The 21909-nt window shown below is 30.4% G+C and overlaps 1 protein-coding gene across 6 annotated transcripts; it reads left to right on the top strand.

The window, feature by feature from the left end:
- The first annotated feature begins 8697 nt into the window (after window positions 1–8697).
- Window positions 8698–12856, top strand: LOC100797768 (protein NSP-INTERACTING KINASE 1). 6 transcript variants are annotated; one of them, XM_041012207.1, is made up of 12 exons: window positions 8698–8986; window positions 9092–9242; window positions 9320–9452; window positions 9574–9645; window positions 9741–9884; window positions 9987–10058; window positions 10173–10232; window positions 10347–10444; window positions 10600–10749; window positions 10892–11233; window positions 11776–12155; window positions 12256–12856. In XM_041012207.1, the coding sequence occupies exons 2-12, from the start codon at window positions 9143–9145 to the stop codon at window positions 12574–12576; spliced, it is 1872 nt and encodes a 623-aa protein (XP_040868141.1). In that variant the 5' UTR covers window positions 8698–8986; window positions 9092–9142; the 3' UTR covers window positions 12577–12856. The 6 variants fall into 6 exon arrangements, with proteins under 6 accessions (XP_040868141.1, XP_014626645.1, XP_014626644.1 ...); XM_014771159.3 differs by having other exon boundaries at window positions 10856–11233; XM_014771158.3 differs by having other exon boundaries at window positions 8708–8986; window positions 9088–9242; window positions 10856–11233.
- Window positions 12857–21909: the final 9053 nt, after the last annotated feature.

Raw genomic sequence — 21909 nt, 5'->3', positions numbered from 1 at the left:
TGACTTTTGAACCTGACATTAGTGTATCAAATCATGTAGCCACCTGCAATGCCAACATAGAAAAGGAAGATAAATTAGTTAAGAAAAAAATATAAGAGTAAAAGAAGTAAATTATTCACATGCTCTCAAATGCCCTTGATTAGGGTCATAGATAACAGTATATCACCTTGTCAAAAAGTTCTGATTCAAGTCTTAAAGGAGCCGAAGCTCAATAATGGTGGGCAAAGAAATGATGCCCATGTGCCGCAGAAAGGTTTTTGTGCCTTCTAAATTATCTCTATGAATTACCTTTAATTTCTATACGTTATCTTCAAAAAACAAATCTTTAGATTAGAAAATTATATTTTACTTTGATAAAGATTGAGAAATACTGGAACTATGGATAACTTATTTTTAAAACCAACAGACTGAAAAATCGTCAATCATGATTGTAATCATTTTGTTTCCCAAAAGTTTACCAATACATGGTATATAGTTATACAGAATGGATAATATACCCGTCAACATGTTTTAGAAGACAAATCTCTGCATACAACAGTCACTTACAATGATTTTTAATATACTAAAGAGACACCAGTGTATATATGCTTTTAAAATGAAAATTAAAGTTTGAACAAAACTCTTTCTTTTTCCCACCGGAAAGGCAGCAAATTAAGCAGATATTTTTCATTGTCAATAATTAATTTTTTTGAAAAATTTGGTTCATCAACTTTAAAATGGTGCTTCCCATTTTAATCACATTTTTTTTTATTTACAAGCTTAAATCTAAAATTATTCTTAAGAAAAATCTAAATTTAATACTATTTTAGTCACAAACTCATTAGTCATTTACACATTATTAACCTAAAAATGAAGTTTGGGGTAAATTGAAAAAAAGTATATATATGCTAAATTACCATTAGATTTAATTGATAAATTAATGTTTTAAACTGACATTAAAGTTTTTTTAAAAGGAACTGACAAATAAGTTGAGGAAGGCTGAGTAGCATAAAAGTTCAATATTTTTTTTAAAAAATAAACTACAGGAATAAGGTGTGTAATTTATCCAACATACATTTCAATGAAGAATATACACAGTTTACCATTTTATTACTGTATATTAGATGTATGTGGAACCAAAAGACCATGTGTACAAGTACAATGGGAATGTAGACATTTTCAATACTCTAAAATGGACATTGTGTGATCATGCCATTAGATCCACTTTGGCAGCATCATTAGTTGATGAGGAAGTGGTCCATTTTCATGATGGAAACAGCTTCAATCAAATGAATGAGAAGAAGCAAAGAAGATTATAGAAAAGAGAAAGGTGGGAAGGCATTAATTTGAAGGGATCAGAAAAGGGCAATTAATTAGTACTAGAGGTGGTGTTTGTGATGCAATTGCAAGTACCTACAATGAGAGGAGTGTAAAGACTCTCAGAATGGGTTTTGAAATTCGGTCTAAACAGATAGGGTCCAATAAATCTGAACTTGAGCTTGGATGTTCTGCATTGTCTTCTAACTGAACAACACTGTCAAATTAGTATCACGTGACCATGAGTGAGTACTAGAAGTTTTTCAAAAGAAATCAACTTACAGACAACAAGAACTTGATGCAAATATAGCACTTTTTTTCTAATCTCCCCAACTCAATGTTCTGTAAACTTAATCAAGTGTAAAAATTATATTCACAAATTTATTCAGTTTTTCAAGTGTCCCAAGAGAGTGGAGATAAAACGAATAATATATTAAGCTTATATTCTATCTAGATGAATAAAAGGTTTAACCAACTTAATTTATATGTTCATTTCATTTTTAGGCTTAAACAGAAAAATACTTTGTTATAAATTATAAATTGTTTTTAAAAATTAAACTTTGACAACTATTGTATAACATAAAAATAGGTTGGAAATTATCAAAACAGTTTTACCTCATTTGGTTTTCATGTTTGTGCTGTGTATCTTTTATATTATATTCATTTACACAAAGTTACAAACCAACATACCTAAAATTTATAGGTACTTCACTACTAGCTAAACCTGCAGTGCACTAATTCTGATCGGGATCTAAGCTATTCAAGGGTACCATGATAAAGGGGTGGAACATACATAGCCTAATTTTCACACAAATGGTAACAAATCTTGTTTAGTCAGTGGCAACGTCATCTCCAATCAAATGCATGCATCCTTTCAAATGAAAAATGATCTTTTTTGTTTCAAAATTTTTAAGGGAAAGATTATACCTCGGTTCAAGATAAGAAAAACATATGAATTTAAAGAACACTTACAAATAACTAATATTTGCCTCACTCTGAGAAAATTGGTAGGGAGAAAAGTAAAAAGGTCTAAGCACGGATATATGCATTCTCATATAGAGAAAAAAATTAAAAAAAAAACCTTGAATGAATTTATTTTAAAATAAACAAATATACTTATTTTTATATCATTTAATAAATATAATTACAACTTGTAATTAATATATATACTTATTTTAAAGGAAAAATAAATAAATTTTTACTATGAAGCGCATATGACTCAACTTATATGAGTTATTTGAGCTTAATTTTAAATTTGAGTCATAAATATGCAGTTGAATAATTTGAAAGAAAATTTTGTTATTTACAATAATTTTATATGATTGGATATGAATTATCTTCATGGAAGATACATATTTTATATATATATATATATATATATATATATATATATATATATATATAAGGAAAAAATCCCTCATAATAATACTTTTATATACATAACATTTGCAATATACCTCCTACCAACTATGTAATGGCCTCGTGCAAATTAATTTCAAGAAGCTTTACCATTGCATTAGACCAACCAGCTGGTAACATCCTTGTCCAATTTAATGTAAAGAAGTTTTCTCATTAGAAGAGGCCACTGTCTTAAGTCCAAGCAAGACGTACACTTGGCATACTTTGATTGTTTGTCATGTTTGGATGTCCGTGACTGCATTGTCACCACAGGGTGATATCTGTAGCCAAAGACAAAACTAGTAGAAAAGACAGAGAAAATGCAGACGAATGGAGAGTTAACTTAAACTTGATCAAAGGTTACACATATATGGTCCTAAGATATGAGAGGGCCATTATTCCCTGTAGTTGTGATTTGTGAACAAAGGACAATATCATCCTAGCTGTTATCACTTTGCATTGGTCCTTAATTCGTGGATATTTTTGTCATTTTATATTATTTAAGTGTTGTGTTCTTTTCTTATGTTGGGTCAATTTTATTTTCTTTATTGCGTTATATAATTGGCCAATGCCCTCAACATCCACCATACAGATAGGCCTTATCTGCATGTAACACTATTTCTTCTTCTTCTTATTATTATTTTTATATTTAGCTGTCTTTTTGTGAAATCAGGGATATCATGCATGCGGGTCGATTATTTCAATTTTTAATCAAGCATGCCGGTTAGTAATTGACTGCATCGTACGTTGTTTTTCCACACCCATAACTATATTGAAATGCACCCTGCAAACCGTGATCGAGATGAGTATAAGCTTAATTAATGACACCATATGTATGAACTCTTTATTGGAAATATGAATTCAACATTTTGATCATCATCATCATATCGCTGCATGTATTTCAAATTGTACTATTTACACAAAATTTGCTGATTGTTTGTGACATCAATCTGACATATGCATGCATGATGGTAAAAATTATTATATAATACATTTGATGAGACTAATACCTAATAAATCATTAATGTATTCTGCGATGCCATTCTTGTATATGCCTTTCTATGATTGGTATTGGTTTGCAGTAAGAAAAACATAAGATTGATAATATTGGTTTTGAACATTTTTTTTGTAATTTCCGCCTAATATGTATCCTTCACTAAAAATGATTCTCTTTACTTATCTTAATTTTTAGGACGATTATAAGAGATAAATTTTTTCTTTAAATATTTAGTTGTTGTATACCCAAGAATTGAACTTGATATCATTATATCAATAGTTAAACTGACCATATTAATTGATTTATGTGTTTTGATAGTTATGATCCCTCATGATTTTTTGTGTGTGTGTAATATGTTAAAAATAATTTATTAACTCAAAGTAAATAATAATATTTTACTAAATTCAATTATATTTTAAATTTTAGATTATCACATCAAATATATATAACAGTTGAATTTAATATGGTAAGACATGTCTTGTACATACATTTATTTTTATAGATCAATAAATAATTTGCCATACTAAATATATACAGTATGATTTTCCAGTAGGACATGCAAATGAAGTCTAACTAAAATATTCCTGGCAAATACGACACTAAGTGGGATTTAGACTTTGCTAGAACATGTAAAGCATAGCTTCAAGGGCAACTTGGTGAAGATGTTGGAGAAATTTTTCAGTAATTGGAATTTACGCATGTTGAGCGTGCCTCTCGTGGTGTGCACGAGGCAGAGTTCATGCAATTTAAAGCATATTTATATTCTTAATTCTGCTGGCTTTCCTAACATATACAATTTCATGATAGTAAAAACAGAACTAAGGTTTGAGAATTTGAGATATTTGTGTAGGTTTCATTGATCAATAATTGTTACTTCTTGTCGTTACACTTATTGATCTCTATATAACAGAAGGTTCATCAATGCAAGTATATAACATATCTACCATATCAAAACTTTTCTCTTGGGAGAAAGATTCATTGATCGACCACTCTTATAGGTAGACTCCAGTTCACGAAGCTATATATAGCCTAACATTAATTCTTCGTTTGAGAGCACCATTGGCAGTGTGTCACATCCCCCTTGATATAAACCATATACACATCCAAATACATTGCTATCATCCAATTCATTATAGATACAATATTTATATATAAACATGTATACAACACGACTTTTTTGTCATATCATAATCTTTCACTCCAGTGGCAAACATTCTCATTACTGGATAGATGGCGTGTCATCACCTATGCAAATTATCTTATTAGTAAGCTATTAATTAATGCTAATATATTATCATCTAGTCTTTGCCATATCAGGATCAATGGCGATTCACCCATTAAAATTATCTTATTAGTAAACTACCATGCGCAATATATGTATTATGATCTAGTCTTTAACAAATCTAGATGACGTGTCTTCCACCCGAATTTTCTGCTTAATATTTATGTAGAATATATCCGCATCTAGTCTGCAACGAATCTATTGTGGGACTTGTGATGCGCAAATATGTCACATTCGATTTAAAACTCTATAAGAAAAATGTAATATTGATATTGGTCGGTTTAATATATATATAGAAACGTAAGTCGAGTTTATTTATTACATATTCTTCAATTATGAGGCATGTATGTTGCCCGGAATTTATGGACGATGTATTTTTATTATACATAAAACTAGTGATTTTAAGCTTTTAGCGTGTATATAGTTTTAGGGGTTATTTTTTCCTTAGTTTTAAAAGTTTATTATCAATTTTATATTGAAAAAAATCAAGAAAATTATGGAAAGTTGTTCATGTAAGTAATGGTGGATTCACCAAAAAAAAAAATTGTAAGTAATGGTTGAATACTTGAATTTGATGCAAGTTACGAGTTATAACAAGTTAGGCAAAATAATCCCAAACCCAGTGAAAATCTTTTTTCTCTGGGCTAAGACATATTATGAACTAAAAAGGTTCAGATTTAATTTTGAAAATTTAAATCTCAAACCCTACAGTTTATCAAGTAGACTAAGTAGGACTAGCTAGTGGGTCTGCTAGCTCTATATGCAAGTGGTGGAATGTTAGGGAAGGGGAGCTGAATTCACTAACGGAGCAATGACGGCCTACGGTGGTAGAGGTGAAAACAAGAGGTGGCAAATAATGATAACAGACCTGATGCACACATCAGCTCAATTTGAGTCGATAGCTATAACGAGACAAGTCAAAAGGGTCAAATTCAATTTAGCTTCTAGAATGAATCCCAAGATCGATGAAAACCTGATTTTTATAAGTTTTGTGGATTTTTGCCAACTAAGACTAGATTAAGGTATGATCAAATTCGGCTAAAAAAAACTCATCAAATAGGTTTGTATCGAATCAATTAGCTTGTCTTATTTATTTACTTTTAGTGAAAAATGAATGAAAGGTGGGGAAGACATGATGAAAAGTGAAAGAAAAATTTCAAAAAAGACAGACAAATTCTGAAAACTTAAAACTATAATTAGAAAACTTTTTTTCTTCTCAAAAGTGATTTAAAATGATTTTTTACTCTCTTTTATCTAAACAAGTTTTGTTTTCAAATTTAAGTTTAAAAACAAAAATTGGAAACTTAAGACCACCCTAAATGTGATCTAAGGCAATATAATTAGAATTTAACTTTCATATCTTGGTAATGTAAAAAAAAAAAAAAAACTTACGCTCTTAAATAATTAGAAAGTCCTCTAAATATATGAATTTCAAAATAATTATTACAAAAGTTATCAATCTTAATCTTATTATTATTATTATTATTTTTAAAAAATTATTGGTTTTTAATTATTTGCAAAACTTAATTACTACTTTCAAAAGCATCATTTATATTATTAGTGAATGTTTGACTTATGTAATAGGTTGTATATGCACGAGTTATCTTTAAATTTTGGATTCAGGTCCACTGTTTAGAATAAAGTTCGCTAGAAAAAAAAAATCAAAACAAAATATGCGAAGGAGTTATTTTTAATCATTAAAAATTTCTTTAAGAATTTTTTTTGAAATTTAATTTAGAGAAAAAAATAGATTGAAAGAGATAAATAATTAAAAAATGAAATATACAAATAAAGATAAAAACAAAGTAATTTGAGATAATTGAGAGAAATATCTTTTGGTTAATTGCAGAGGTAATATATGAACGCACATTCTTATTGCAATTGCTTTGTGAAGTAAGGGTAAGTAGTTTTCTAATGAAAATATTATAAATTGTATAAACAACAAAATTAAAATATAGAATATTTTTTATTTCATAATAACTTAAATTTGCAAATGGAGAAAAACTTATAAAGTTAATATTTAAATGAAATATAAGGCTATTAAATTTTAGGGTTTTTTTTCTCATGTGTATCTTCTTCCGTCATAAATGATAATGTTCGAGAGATAAGGTCGGACAATAATAATGAAAGTTTCTTTCTGTAAAAATTTGAATCTTGATTTGTTAAGTTATAGGAAATTAGTCTCTTCTGTTATATCTCACTCCAATTGATAATTTAAGGCTATTAGATTGTAGATAAAAAAAATATTGAAATTCTAGATAATCTTTTTAATCTTATTTGCATAAAAAATATATCATTCAATATTTTTGTTTTTCTTAAAAATATTGATATTCTTAATAACTAATGATTGATATTTTATCACATGTTTTATATAAGTGGGTATTGAGTATTGACAAATATCATAATAAATCAATAAGAGATAATAGTATCCTTATAAAAGAATAACACATAAAAATGTAACTTTTAAACTTCTCCATTAAAATCTTCTAAAAAATTTAAAACATATATCTCCATGCTGGTTTAATCCATTTAATAGAAAAGACAAGGATCCTTGAAACCCCAGTCTTTAAAACGTTTTATTAAACAATAAAAAAAATCAAGAAGAAACATAATGTTTTAAATTTGGACGTGGAATTGCACACAATTCTTTTGAAAATGCAAAGAATCCGCATCCTTTAAAAGAAATTTCCCAAAGATCTAAAGTTAACCTCAACAGTAACACAAGCGTACTCCTTGATAAATGATCTTTCTCTTGCATGTAAAAGGTTGTTTTTTCTTGGTAACAACTACAAGAATCAAAGCAAAGCAATATATATAATGGAGCACGCGCTTTTGTTTGTTGAGTTAGAATATAGGACAATAGTATTAGTACTATAGTAGTGTTAGTGTTAAACTACTAAATGTTCACACTACAATATAATAAACACATAAGAAAAAGAAAGAAAGAAAGAAAGAAACGTATATAATTTGCATAAAGAAGATGGTGTGGGTCACAGAAAGAGAGAGGGGAATGGCACTGGCAGCTTTTGCTTTTCAAAGTTTTACTCTTTTTGAACAATTTTAGGGTAATGACTGTCTGCTGTGGGAATAGACCAAAGAGACCCAAGTGTGATCGTTAGCTCATAGTGGTTTATGGAATCTAAAAAGCACACACCCCATGCCATCACCCAACATTTACAGCACAAAAGATATCAACTTATCTTATATTATTATTATTATTAATTTATTTATATAAGCTAACATAGATTTTCATGGTTCATCTATAGTGGGTCACCAAATCCATCATCAATCTTGAGCCCCCAGAACACCCAATGTCCTCGAGATTCTCACATTCTCAATACCTTAATATTATAAAAATTAACTTTAGGACTTTACTAAATGGCCAAACTCGAGAGTTTTGGATTCTCCACGCAAGCATAACCCTTTCATACTTAAATTATATTAACTCATGTCAAGCTTTTGCTAATTCAACAAAGTATAAAGAAAATACTCTTCTACAGTTGTACCAGTACTACTATTGACACGTAGGATTTTGGTTCTTTGCACCCAAAAAGGAAATAGAAGCACTACGGCATTTTTCTTTTATTCTAAATGTGTCTACATAATATTCATTAAAAAAATTCTAATAATATCTCTCATGCGCCAGTACTTTTATTTTTTCTTTTTTCATTTTTATTTTGCTTTATATACTACTTTGCTGATGCATATATAGTTTCATGAAAACTTCTTTATGCTTTATGTGCATGTGCATGATTAAGCCACACTCAAATTGAATTTCCCATTCTCTCCCTGCCGCATATGCCATCGAATTTTTTTTACCTTCATATGGTTTATTATTCATCCGTTGTGTTCTAAGATTAAGGCCATTATATATAATATTTTGTTTACAACTTCCTGACTCAGTGACAGGCATGCTAGTTCCCTTTATGCTGTTCAAAAACATGTCTTTTTTCTCCCCCTTGGTCTGACACAAGATTTTTCGGTGAATGAGACTCTAGCATGGAAAGAAGGAAGTGAGTTTCTTTTCTTATTTTGAACACCACAGTGATGAACGAACACCCATTTGAGGACTGTTAACGTTCCATATTAACATCTTTGTTGGTTACACTTGAAGTTAGAAGCCTCAAGTGAAGTGTACTTGCATCTTGTTCTTGGAAAAGTTCAGTTGAATGGGGACTCAAAGAGGAATAGCTCTTCTCAGTTTCACATTCTTCTTGTTGTTGAGCTCAGCAAATGCTTTGCTTTCTCCTAAGGGAGTGAACTTTGAAGGTAAACTTGAAATTTTGTTTATTCTTTAGCTTCATATCTTTTCAAGAGTTTTGAATTTGGTCTCACTCTTATTGCAGTGCAAGCCTTAATGGGCATAAAAGATTCTTTAGAGGATCCACATGGTGTTCTAGATAATTGGGATGGGGATGCAGTTGATCCATGTAGCTGGACTATGGTCACTTGTTCTTCTGAAAACTTGGTCATTGGACTGTAAGTCTTCCTTCATTCTTCTAATTAAACTTGGTCATTAAACACTCAGCAGGTGTACCAGTTTGTGGTACAAATTGCTTCAAGCTTTGGTTGAAACTTGTGTTGTGTTGTTTTGGTGCAGGGGCACTCCAAGTCAAAGTTTATCTGGTACTCTATCTCCAAGCATAGGCAACTTAACCAACCTTCAGATTGTGTAAGTAATTGCAAAGCTCTATGCAATTTAATTTACCACGCTCAAGATGGATGCTTCTTTGTTCACTAAGAAGGGTTTTTTGGACTACTTTTCAGGCTGCTACAGAATAACAACATAAGTGGACCAATCCCTTCAGAGTTAGGCAAACTTTCAAAGCTTCAAACGCTTGATCTCTCTAACAACTTCTTCAGTGGGGGGATTCCTCCCTCTCTTGGTCACCTAAGAAGCCTCCAGTACCTGTAAGCATATATGAGCTAAGATTTGGAGTCTTGAGCTGAAGCAATTTTCAGTATCAATCTGTTGTGATGTCTAATGCTAAGAAGTTACTAAAAATGTTTCAGGAGATTCAATAATAACAGTCTTGTTGGTGAATGCCCAGAGTCACTGGCTAACATGACTCAGCTTAATTTTCTGTAATACGCATGAACTCTTCTTTTGTATAATTGTGTCTTATGCTTTATTCCAGTTTATATTTTTCCAGTTTAAGTATTCCTAAAGATATTTCTTGTTTTGTGATTGTAATTCAGTGATTTGTCATACAACAATCTTAGTGGTCCGGTGCCTAGAATTTTAGCCAAATCATTCAGGTAATTCTCTGTCTCTCTCAGTGGTGTATGTGCATTTCTGCTTGACTGGAAAACTGAAAATTGGGTACTAACTGAAGGATTATTCTTATTCCCATTCCTTTTTTATTGTTTCAGCATTATTGGAAACCCCCTTGTTTGTGCCACGGGAAAAGAGCCAAACTGCCATGGGATGACATTGATGCCTATGTCCATGAACTTAAACAACACTGAAGGTAAGATCTTGTCAGTGTTGCTCTTTTTTCTTTTCTTTTTTTAAAAATTGGTTTCTCATTCATGCCTTGTGTCATTTTCCCATGTACTAGTGTACTCTGATACATACTGCATAGTCATTGTTTTGATGCTGACAGCAATGTCTTTGCTTCCCTAGATGCTTTACAATCAGGCAGACCAAAAACTCATAAAATGGCAATTGCCTTTGGCTTGAGTTTGGGATGTCTCTGCCTCATAGTTCTTGGTTTTGGACTTGTTCTTTGGTGGAGGCACAAACACAATCAACAAGCATTCTTTGATGTTAAAGGTACTTTCCAATTAACAAACCTTTAACTTGAGATCAAATATACATAATTATACAAGAATGTTCATGTGCAACAAAGGTTAACAATTTTGGTTCAAGTATGGTATAGTTCCTCAAAGTTATGCCATATTCTTAACTGTTTCAGACCGGCACCATGAAGAAGTCTACCTTGGAAACTTGAAGAGGTTCCAATTCAGAGAACTCCAGATTGCTACTAACAACTTCAGCAGCAAAAACATACTGGGAAAGGGTGGTTTTGGAAATGTCTACAAAGGAGTTTTCCCTGATGGCACTCTTGTGGCTGTCAAGAGGCTTAAAGATGGTAATGCCATTGGAGGAGAGATTCAATTTCAGACCGAAGTTGAAATGATCAGCCTAGCAGTGCACCGAAACCTCCTCAGACTGTATGGATTTTGCATGACACCAACGGAAAGGCTCTTGGTTTATCCATACATGTCCAATGGCAGTGTTGCTTCCCGTCTCAAGGGTAAGATCATTTTTAAAGTTTCATACTCAAATTTAGCCTACCTTATTTAAGGTATGTTTGGATGTCAGTTCAAAATGCCATGCACAAATTTCAAGGTAAATCTAATGGTCCACAAGCTCTGTTTTACAAAAGGAAGGATTTGGATGCTTCTTGAAAACGGAGGTTGGCCCAAACCTAGGTTTGGACCAAAAATCCAAACATGCACTTAGTGTTATTTTGGAAAACATATTATGTTTTAACTTTTCATTAACATCAACAACAAAGTTTTATCCTACTATGTGAGATCAGGTACATGGATCTCACAACACCATTCAGCTCATTTAAAGATCAAAGTTTGAGAGATGTATTTTCACTTCTCATAAAGAATATTGAAAATGTCACCCTTATGTTTTCAAATAGTGTTTTCCATGTAACAAATATTCAAAAATAAACCCAATGCGACATTTTTTAATATTATTTGTGAAATAAAAATAGAAAACATTTTCTCAAGCCAAATTGCACCTACGGTGATTTGATTCTAATACCAATTTGGTGATTATCAGGTAAGCCAGTGCTGGACTGGGGCACAAGGAAGCACATTGCTTTAGGAGCAGGAAGAGGACTACTTTACCTTCATGAGCAGTGTGATCCAAAGATAATCCATAGGGATGTGAAAGCTGCCAACATATTGCTTGATGACTATTATGAAGCTGTAGTTGGAGATTTTGGGTTGGCAAAGCTTTTGGATCACCAAGATTCACATGTCACAACTGCAGTGAGGGGCACTGTGGGGCATATTGCCCCAGAGTACTTATCCACAGGACAATCCTCTGAGAAGACTGATGTTTTTGGATTTGGCATTCTCCTCCTTGAATTGATCACAGGCCAAAGGGCTCTAGAGTTTGGAAAATCAGCTAACAACAAAGGAGCCATGCTTGATTGGGTGAGTTTGTTTCCCTTAATTCACCAAAACTCTTACCCTTTATCTCAAACCAAATGGTAAGTCTAAGTCACTAAGTCCTCATATTATTGACATTATTCAGGTAAAGAAAATTCATCAGGAGAAAAAGCTTGATATGCTAGTAGACAAGGATCTCAAGAACAACTATGACAGAATTGAGCTTGAGGAAATGGTTCAAGTGGCTCTCTTGTGTACTCAATATCTTCCCGGCCATAGACCAAAAATGTCTGAAGTGGTACGCATGCTTGAAGGTGATGGACTAGCAGAAAAATGGGAAGCTTCTCAAAGAGTTGACACAACAAAGTGCAAACCACAAGAGTCCTCTTCATCAGATAGGTATTCTGATCTCACTGATGACTCTTTGTTGTTAGTCCAAGCCATGGAACTATCAGGACCCAGGTGAATTAATTGTCTAGTAGAACATTTTTATTTTTGTTTTAAAGGTTTTTAAAAGAAAGCATATGAAATTCAAGAGCATATGATAGTTGAATCTTTGTTATAAATCCCTTGAAGAAGATTATAATGTTGTATGATAGAGATCTACCGAAGCTGATAAAAAAAACGGCTTTGGTAATGTTTACTTTCAAATGTACAGAATCTGATTCGTTGAATGTTAATTTTGTAATGCAAATTTTGTAATATTGTTGAAAATGAATGAAGCCTGTATTGGTTTTGCACTGAAACATTCTGTGATTGTGTTAACATTGATCTCAACTTGCCTTATTTTGTTTTCTATTTTTCCTTCTTACATCTTAAGCACTACAAAAATTTGTTAATGCTATTTGTCTTTTTTCCATTTCCCACCTTACTTCAATGTGATATTTTAATTGATTGGTTATTTAAAATGCAAATAGTAATAGAGCAAGCATATAATCCAGACACGCTAGTTTGAGTGTCAAAATTGAATTAACGACATATCCCGCGTAAAAATAGAGCAATCATGACTAAAATGTTCAATTATTTACTTCCTTGGAATTTGTTTTGGGTACACATTTATTACCTTGGACTTGGACCAAGAGTTTCTTATAATTTTGGAAGACAAGGTCAAAGCATCAGTGAGTTCAAAGAGTTTTTTTTTTTTTTTTTTTTTACAAAACTAGCATATAAGTTAGTTAAAAGTTAAAAGCTGAAAACTAATTAACTAATTATTAAATTAGTTGGTACAAAATGACATCAAAAAAATATAAAATTTTGAGGATAAAAAAAGGGGCAAATAATTAGGTGCTTGTAAGCTCAAATACCCGTGAAGTTACATTTTAAAGAATGCTACCTAACTATTACAAGCTAATAAAATAAGTTGTTTTTACCAAATAGGCCATTTGATCAAATACCCGTGAAGTCACATTTTAAAGAATGCTACCTGAATATTACAAGCTAATAAAATAAGATGTTTTACCAAATAGGCCTAATTAAGTTAGACAAATAAGCTAAATACTGGCTTAAAAATCTTACCAAAGACATTAAAAAAAACCTCTTATTTTCATTAGGGACATGATATTTGATGTCCATATACTCGATTCCAATTTGTGAACCATTCAACAAATTAGTATGTCTCTGTATAAAGCAACTAGTTTTTTCTACTAGTTTTTTTTGTTACATTTTCTCTATTTGTTAGAACATATTAACATTGTTATAATACTCATTTTTAATTGATTCAAAATAATCATTTCTTCCATCTAAAACTAATGACACCAATCAAATAGAAATATTAATGGCTAAAAACTCTCACAAACATTTTTTTTCTTCCCTTCTTTCATTATTTATTCTTTTTTTTTTTTCTCTTTTCTCATCTGTTCTTCATCTCCGTGCTCTCGCTCTGTCAAGGGCCAATACCATGACGGTGCCACAACAAGCTATAACATCACCAGACGACATGTTCCTAACATTGGAGGAAGAATGCTAAGGTCATCAACTACGTCTTATTGGGATTCTTCCCAACATCATTAACGACTTACCACGAAATTTTTCGGATGAGTCTAAGCAATTATTATTCCATTTAAATCATTCCCACCATAGTCAATCAAATTTTGCTAACAAGATGCAAATTAAATGCCCCAAATGGAAATGATACAGAGGTTGAGTAAAGTGAACAACTCGAGAGTCTTACCTCAAAATTTACAATGTTACTTATGATGTTTTCTTTAGCTATATGTGTTGAATTCGGCTATACATCCCGGTTTTCAAAATTCAAACTACATTAACAATAATTAGACACGATCATAAATTCATAATCCATGTTTATGAAGATGTGATCCACTTAAGTGGTCCCATGATAAGGTGCAACGGTCCTTTTCTGTTTGGTAGCTGATCCATTTAGATTTGTCCCATGGCCATGGGAAGGTGCAATGGTCCTCTATTAATGGCCAAATATCTTTTCTTAAGTGGTCATGCTTTCCGTATAAAGCCTGGGATAAGGGGTATACCACGTTACCTAACAAGAATATATACAAGAATAGGTAGGAGGTGAGTTCAATTTCTCATAGTTAACCCACACCTCTTTTCTCATTTCCCTAACCAACACCACCCAACAAAATGTTCATTCTTTTATCTTGGCTCAAGTTATTCTATGTTTAACAAGAGAATGGGAAATAATATTAACATTGTCACGAAATATTTAACCTAGCTGAACAGGTATTCATAACTTTAATCTATATTTTGAATATAATACTTGGGTTTAACATACTTATTTGGAATTTCACCCAAAAAAAAAAAACCCCATTTATTTGGAATAGTTTTTTTTACTTGATCTAAAAGTTTATATAAAGGTTTACTATTTTTTATTTTTTCAGGTTTACTATAACAGTCTTTAAATAAATATATGAAGCTACATTTTTAATGGCCTTAATTCTTTATATAAGTTAATAGGTTAACAAGAATATAATTTTAAGACATTAACTAAAAAATCAATAATAATGATGATAATAATATATTTAGTTAAGCAGGCAAATCCACTAATTTAAAGAGTATAAATGACATAAAATCAAGTACTAAAAAATACTTTTTAGTTAAATAACATTTACTGTCTCCTTTAGTAACTAAAATTAAATAAATCGTGAATGTAATCACGATTTTACTTTAATATGAAATAAAATGAACTCGCCAATACAAGCATGATTTAAATTTAATCATGTAAAAAAATCTAAATAACAGAAATCGTCAAGCACGATTTCTTCATCTCTAAGCACGATTTCTTTCGTATGTAAAATCATGCTTTCATTGTAAACTTACCAATTTCCATAATTAATTCAAAATTATCTATTCTGATAATTTTGAAGAAAAAAAATTACACCTGATGATGGATAAAAAAGCCATCAAAGGTCATGCTTTTGGAAACGTGGTTGGAATTGTTTGAACCACAATTCAAACATGCGTTAAATCAAGCTTAATATGATTTGGGTTACATGCATGTTTCAATTGACTGTCAAATAACTTGTTTGACGCACCCTTTTACTTACTTTACTTTCCAACAAAATATTGGTTCTTTGCCAATCCTCCAATGTAGGATGTGATGGATACATGTTAGTACTAGAGTAATGCCTTTAGCCGAGTACATGTTTAGATTTACTTTATTTTTTTCTTCCAAAGGTTCGATTAATAAGATATTGATTATAAGTTAATTTAAATATAAATAAATTAATCCAAACGCACATCTCTTCCTTACGGATGGGGACAACCATAAGAACACCAACCAGGCAACCACCATCTTTGATTCTCATATGAACCCAAAATCATCAACTTTGATAGAAAGTATTTTCGTGCGCCAAGGAAAGAAAATCTCTTAAAAAATATGGAATATTTTCTATGCACTTAGCTATTTTTTTAGGTATTAAATGATGAATCATATTAATAATAGACTTGACACAACATTTTGACTAGTTTTGCATTCAAGAGTATTATTGTACGAGGTCTGTCAAAACTCAAATGAAACATGGAAAAAGCTTAAGTGTGATATTATGGATGTTTTCAATGTTATTCTTCAGTTAAAATTAATGTTTCATCATAATAATCTATACGATAAACTGATAAAGGATAGTTAGAGTATATTTTCAACGTAAAACTTCAATTTCGATTAAAAAACAATATTATTATAGATGCTTATAACATTTCACCCAAATTCGTGGAATATAACGTGTTTGTAATGCTATTATGTAGGGTTATTATTAGGGACAAAGTTAGATGCGTCAAAACTTACAGCTTAAGAGAACATCTTAGGGCATGTTCTAGAGTTGGCTTTTAGAAAGAAAGGAAAGGAAGAACAGAATATTTATTTCTAATTAATATTATTTAATTTGAAACCCTTTAAAATATAATAATATAAAAAAGTAGTCACACTTTCTCTGTCAATAAATTTCAGCTAAAATTTGTGATTTTTAATTATTTTTAATCAATAATTATAAAGAGAGCGTAAAAAGAGAATATAAAAAAGAATAGTTCAAACATTTCTCATGTTAGTATAAACTCAATATTTTAATACTTTTTCTAACTTTATAAACATTATTTAATTCTATTAATTTAAAAATTATTTTATTTCAAGACTATTTAGAAAAGAAAGTAATACTTTAAGTATTTAATTGATGGTTTAATCTTTTTATATGAAAGGGAGACAGATAATTGAATCGGTGCAGCCTCATGGCCCATGGGCTTTTCTGGATCCAGAATTGAGGTAATTTTGCACACGGATAACCCGTTAGGAAATGGGCCACCTTTCTTGGATTTTTACCCATATCAGTTAGGCTTGGCAAATGAAAGAACCCGGAAACAAAATAATTAAGCTATATTGAGCAGCATGATTGGGTATTTGGAACCCAATTGTAATGGATAAGTTAAAAACAATTTATAAATTAATTATTATTTGTTAAAAATATATTGAAAATTTTAATTCATTTATAGTCATAATTCATCAATAAAAGTAATATAATTTATTGGCTAGATAGATATTCAACTGATCCATTTAAAGTACATGTATCCTTTTTTTTGAAAAAGTTATTTTCATAAAATGAAGTTCAATACTTATCAAATTCTTTTACGCAATCATTATAGAGTTCAAGATTTTCCTTTTAAAGACCTACAGCCAGTTCATGAATTCTGAACCACTTGATGTAATGAATTACAAAAAATATGTTTTCTTTACAGAAATTACAAAAATATGTTGGACAATTCATTATTAATAAAATAGAAAATAAGTCTTTTAGGCTATCACAATCAAATTTAAAACATCTCAATCATCCATTGAAGTCGCTCTATGTATTTTTTTCTCGACTAAAGAAGCGGCTCACATTTAATGTTTCGTTATGTTTCCAAAATATACTTATAGAAGAAGAAAAAAAAAGCTATACATGCTAGGGTATCTAAAAAGTTTTCACTTGAGAATCTATCAATGTCAAAATAAAAAATATATATTTTTAGTATATTGTAAAATTATTAACTTTTTATAATAAATACTTTAATTAACATATTTTTTTATCTATAATTTTGATGTAAAATATTCATTAACTTTGTTGATAACTAATATTTATAAAAAAAAAAATTTAATAAATTTAGATGACTCAAATTCAAGACTTTATTAACAAGAGGATTAGGTTAGGATTGGGTTTAGTATCATTTTAACCAATAAGTTATTGTTATTGGTTTTAATTAACATATTTAAAATTATTTTTAATTGATTCATGATAGTATAGAATTTTTTTCATAATCGTTAGAGAGAGAGTTTTGCATTATGTCTACAAGGGAAATACCATAATTAGCAATACACTTGGTGTGAAATTCTTCTGTTTTAGAATATGATTTTGTTTCCCCCCCTCAATTTGTGGGGTTGGGGACATTCATATTTAGGCGACCCAGGAGGAGGTAGATAAGGACCAGTCATAATGTCAATTAACAGCTACAAAATTGAATTCTGATATTCAGTGATAAAAATTGAGCCCCTCTATCCCTAACTAGTGGGAATGGTTGGTGTTAGTGTGTGGCTCTGATTTGATGTGGGATAACATAACAAAGCAGTATGTTTAATTGAAAACCAAGTTTAGTCTAGCAAGCAAATCTAGCTGCAAACGATGTCCAATAGTGTGATCTCCACAATCTTTCAACGTTTCATAGCATTTCGTGAGTTTTGAGCCACATGTTTTGTCCTCACAACTATTCCTATCAAAAGGGTCATTGTAATTTCATGTCACGTTGATCTACACAGTGACCGTGCTGTGCATGTCTTTATTGTCCCCAACCCCAGAAATAACTTGTCAGTGCTTATCTTAATTGCATTCCTCTCAAAGTGCAGGTGCAGGCCTTCTTATGTTTGTTTCGATCAAAGTTGATAAAATATTTTTTAAATGAAATTAATTTTATAGTATAAAATTATATTAAGAATAAAATTTTAAATATAACACAAAAAATATTCAAAATTATTTTAATTTACAATCTATTATGAGCCTAAAATTAATTCTGAATTATTTTCTAATGTGAAATTAAATATATGAAAATGTATTTAAAATCAATTTTAAATTCAAAATTAATTTTGTAGCACCAACTTAATAAGACAGGCTCTTAAGTTTTGGCTCATTTTCATGAAGAAGGATATTATATGGACCCATCACATGCATGTATGTATGGGCCACAATATTTTCACATGCAATTCATATAATATTCTGCACTGGTCAAGTTTATATTGTTTCATGGCTAGTTTTTCTTTCGTTGTAGTAATTGCTATGCATGATTATCGCGTTGAAAAGAAATTAAGTAACACAAATCCATGGCTTTTATTGTTCAAGTGCTTAGTGCCAGACAATGCAAACAGAACCTCATAATAAACACATAATTGGAATTTGGAAATGATATGTATTTTTCAGATATAAAAGGCATTGAGCCACTTAGTGTGGACTTACAATTAGCGATGCATCTTATCAAATATTAAATACTAGTACTTTAAAATAAATATTTAAGCAGCTTAATAAGAAACCATTATAAAATATTCCTTTAGTGACAATAGGAACCGCGTACATGCTCTATCTAAAGTCCAAGATGCTATGACATGAGATGCTGATCCTAATTAATAGTAATTCGTATTTGTTTATCTATAAAATAAAATATTTTACGTACTAGGATTTCCGCTGCTTGTATTTATTTATTTTTAATTAAAAATAGTAATAAAGATCTCGATCTAGTTTAAGTATTACTAGCAGACATCGATTAAACCCTAAGCACCAGTACTTCAGATTAACTGCCATCTATTGAGTGAGGTCCGAAAGTGTTGAATACTTTCAGATACTTTAGAGTAAAATATATATCAAAATATTATTAATTTACTAATTTATAAAATATTAACATTGATCAAATTTATGATTTTATTTTTATTTTTATGCATAACATATATATGCACATGCACGGACAAACATCGTTGTATATACTACAAAAAATACTAATAATTTAGTATTAAACTATTTGTCTATTCCCCATTTTAAAAATCTTCATTTAACAAAAAATATTTGATAGTATATATAAGGATTGTAAGTATAATTAACAATATATAATTCACTAGTATAAGTTATTGATATATAATTAATATTCGTGCAAAATATTAATACTTAGTGTACATTTATAGTTTATACTAATAATTTAACTCTTTTTAAATTACATAATATCTTTTTACATTGATAAATTGTATTTTTAGTAATTTCTAAAGTTAAAAATATTCCTATATGAGCATCACATCATATCCATGTACTAACATTTTATCTTGGCTTTCTTTGTCAAAATTAAACGACGCGTGACTGAGTACCTTCGAAAATCTTTTCCTTTAACAGGTTTAATTTGACAAATTACAGCATTAAAGTTCCCATATGTAAAATTCTATGATCGGTTTGGTATGTGGTCCTCAGAATCATGATGCTCTAGACTAATCTTCCTACAAATCCAAAGATTTATGGTTGATCTACCGGAGACAACATTTTTCGTAATTAAGTAGGAAAGTAAGGGGAATTTTATCCTATCTCTTACATTTTAGGAACTAACCTTCTCCTATATACTTTTATATAACGAAATAATCCTTCATTCGAATTTTACTTACACATATATGCAAGCTATATTTGAACTTACAAATGAAATTAAATTAATCTCATTTGTTCGTAATACTTATATATATATAATCACTTTGAATTACCGATATTAGTTTAGATCGAATTTCTAGTCCAAGTTGCCAAACGTCGCTGCATGTGATCTGTGGTAACAAAATGAGTAGTCTCTAGTCAACAACAAAGGAGAAAGGGAAGAAAAAAGAATACAAAGAAAGTAAAGAAACACATACAAAATGAGGAGTGTTACTTCTGTGTATACTTGAATCTCTTTGAAGAGTCTATCATGCATGATTGAAACTTGAAGGCAAAGCAAATTTGAATTAGTCCCCCTCTTCCCACAAAGTTAAATATTTGAGTGTGATTGGGATCACTAGGGAAAGGAAGGTCCATTTTTTTATTTTTTTTATATTTTTGTTGGAGCAGCAATTGACGAAAAACACAACCTCTTGAGTGACCCACAGGCCATGTGAGGAGAATAGATAAGGGTCAGCGTCCTAGCTAGGACCACCAACCCTTTGTGGTGTACATGCATCCTAATCTAATGGCTTCCTACGTGGCACCTTAATATTCGATATTATAAATTTCCCTAAGTTTATTTGACTCATCTCTTATGCTGTTGTGGTCGATGCATTTAGTTGCTTCCACGTCATCATAGACTCTGACATGTGACAACTACGGTAAATAAGTTGAAACATGTCAGCATTGGGGATGCTGACGTGTTGTACTGTGCTTAAGTTCAAGTTGATACCTTGTTCCTTGTTATGTGCTAGCTAGATACCGTGTCTTTACTATATATATTTACTCCCAGATATTTACGGCAAATTGCTACCACTAGTTTTCTTCTTTTGTCACTTTTTTCCACTTAAACCAAGATGCACTTTATCAAAGAGATTACATCCACTAACATAAAGTAACTGAGATTTACTTCTTTATGGTGTGGCATCATTTAAATTTTAAATTAAACTATTTTTTTTTATGAAACTCGTTAATAAATTTCTTAAAAATATATACTAATTAATTAAGAAAATAAAAAACAAAAAAATTATTAAAAACAGTGTGTGTTACATGTATTAGGAATCTCAAAACGGATTAAAATCATCAAGCTAACTCATTTCACATGTAAAAAGAGTTAACTTTGTGATTTCATCTTTTAATTCACATATTCCGCCAACTCAGCTAGTAAGTTAGGCTGGATTAACCATTGAGTTTTAAAAAAAATCTCTTGGTTGTTTTGACGGATTGATTTGGTTAAATATTATTTCATTTAGACGACATAATATTTAATTTATAAACTATTATGAATTTTGTTATTTTATTATTTTGTTCTACCTATATTTAACTTGTGATGATATATAGCTTCTAAAAAAACATTTATGTCAAAACAATTTAATAAGATAATATTTATATGATTGTGACATTATAATTATATGTATTTATTTATTTGTTTGGTTAACTAACAAATCATTTTGTTCTTATAACTTTGTCAACCCAACTAACAATCCAACCAAAACTGGTTTGAGTTGAGATTTTAAACCCAATATCAAACATAATCAATCTAATTTGATCCATTTTTTTATAGGTTAAAGGTGAGTTGGTTTTACAATTTGAGATTCCTACCAGGTAGCTAGTAGACTAAATCTAGTGAGATAAAATTTTGTTATCATTCATGT

This window comes from Glycine max, chromosome 18, assembly GCF_000004515.6.
Source record: "Glycine max cultivar Williams 82 chromosome 18, Glycine_max_v4.0, whole genome shotgun sequence".
Classification (NCBI taxonomy): domain Eukaryota; kingdom Viridiplantae; phylum Streptophyta; class Magnoliopsida; order Fabales; family Fabaceae; genus Glycine; species Glycine max.
This window is presented reverse-complemented; position numbering and strand designations above follow the sequence as displayed.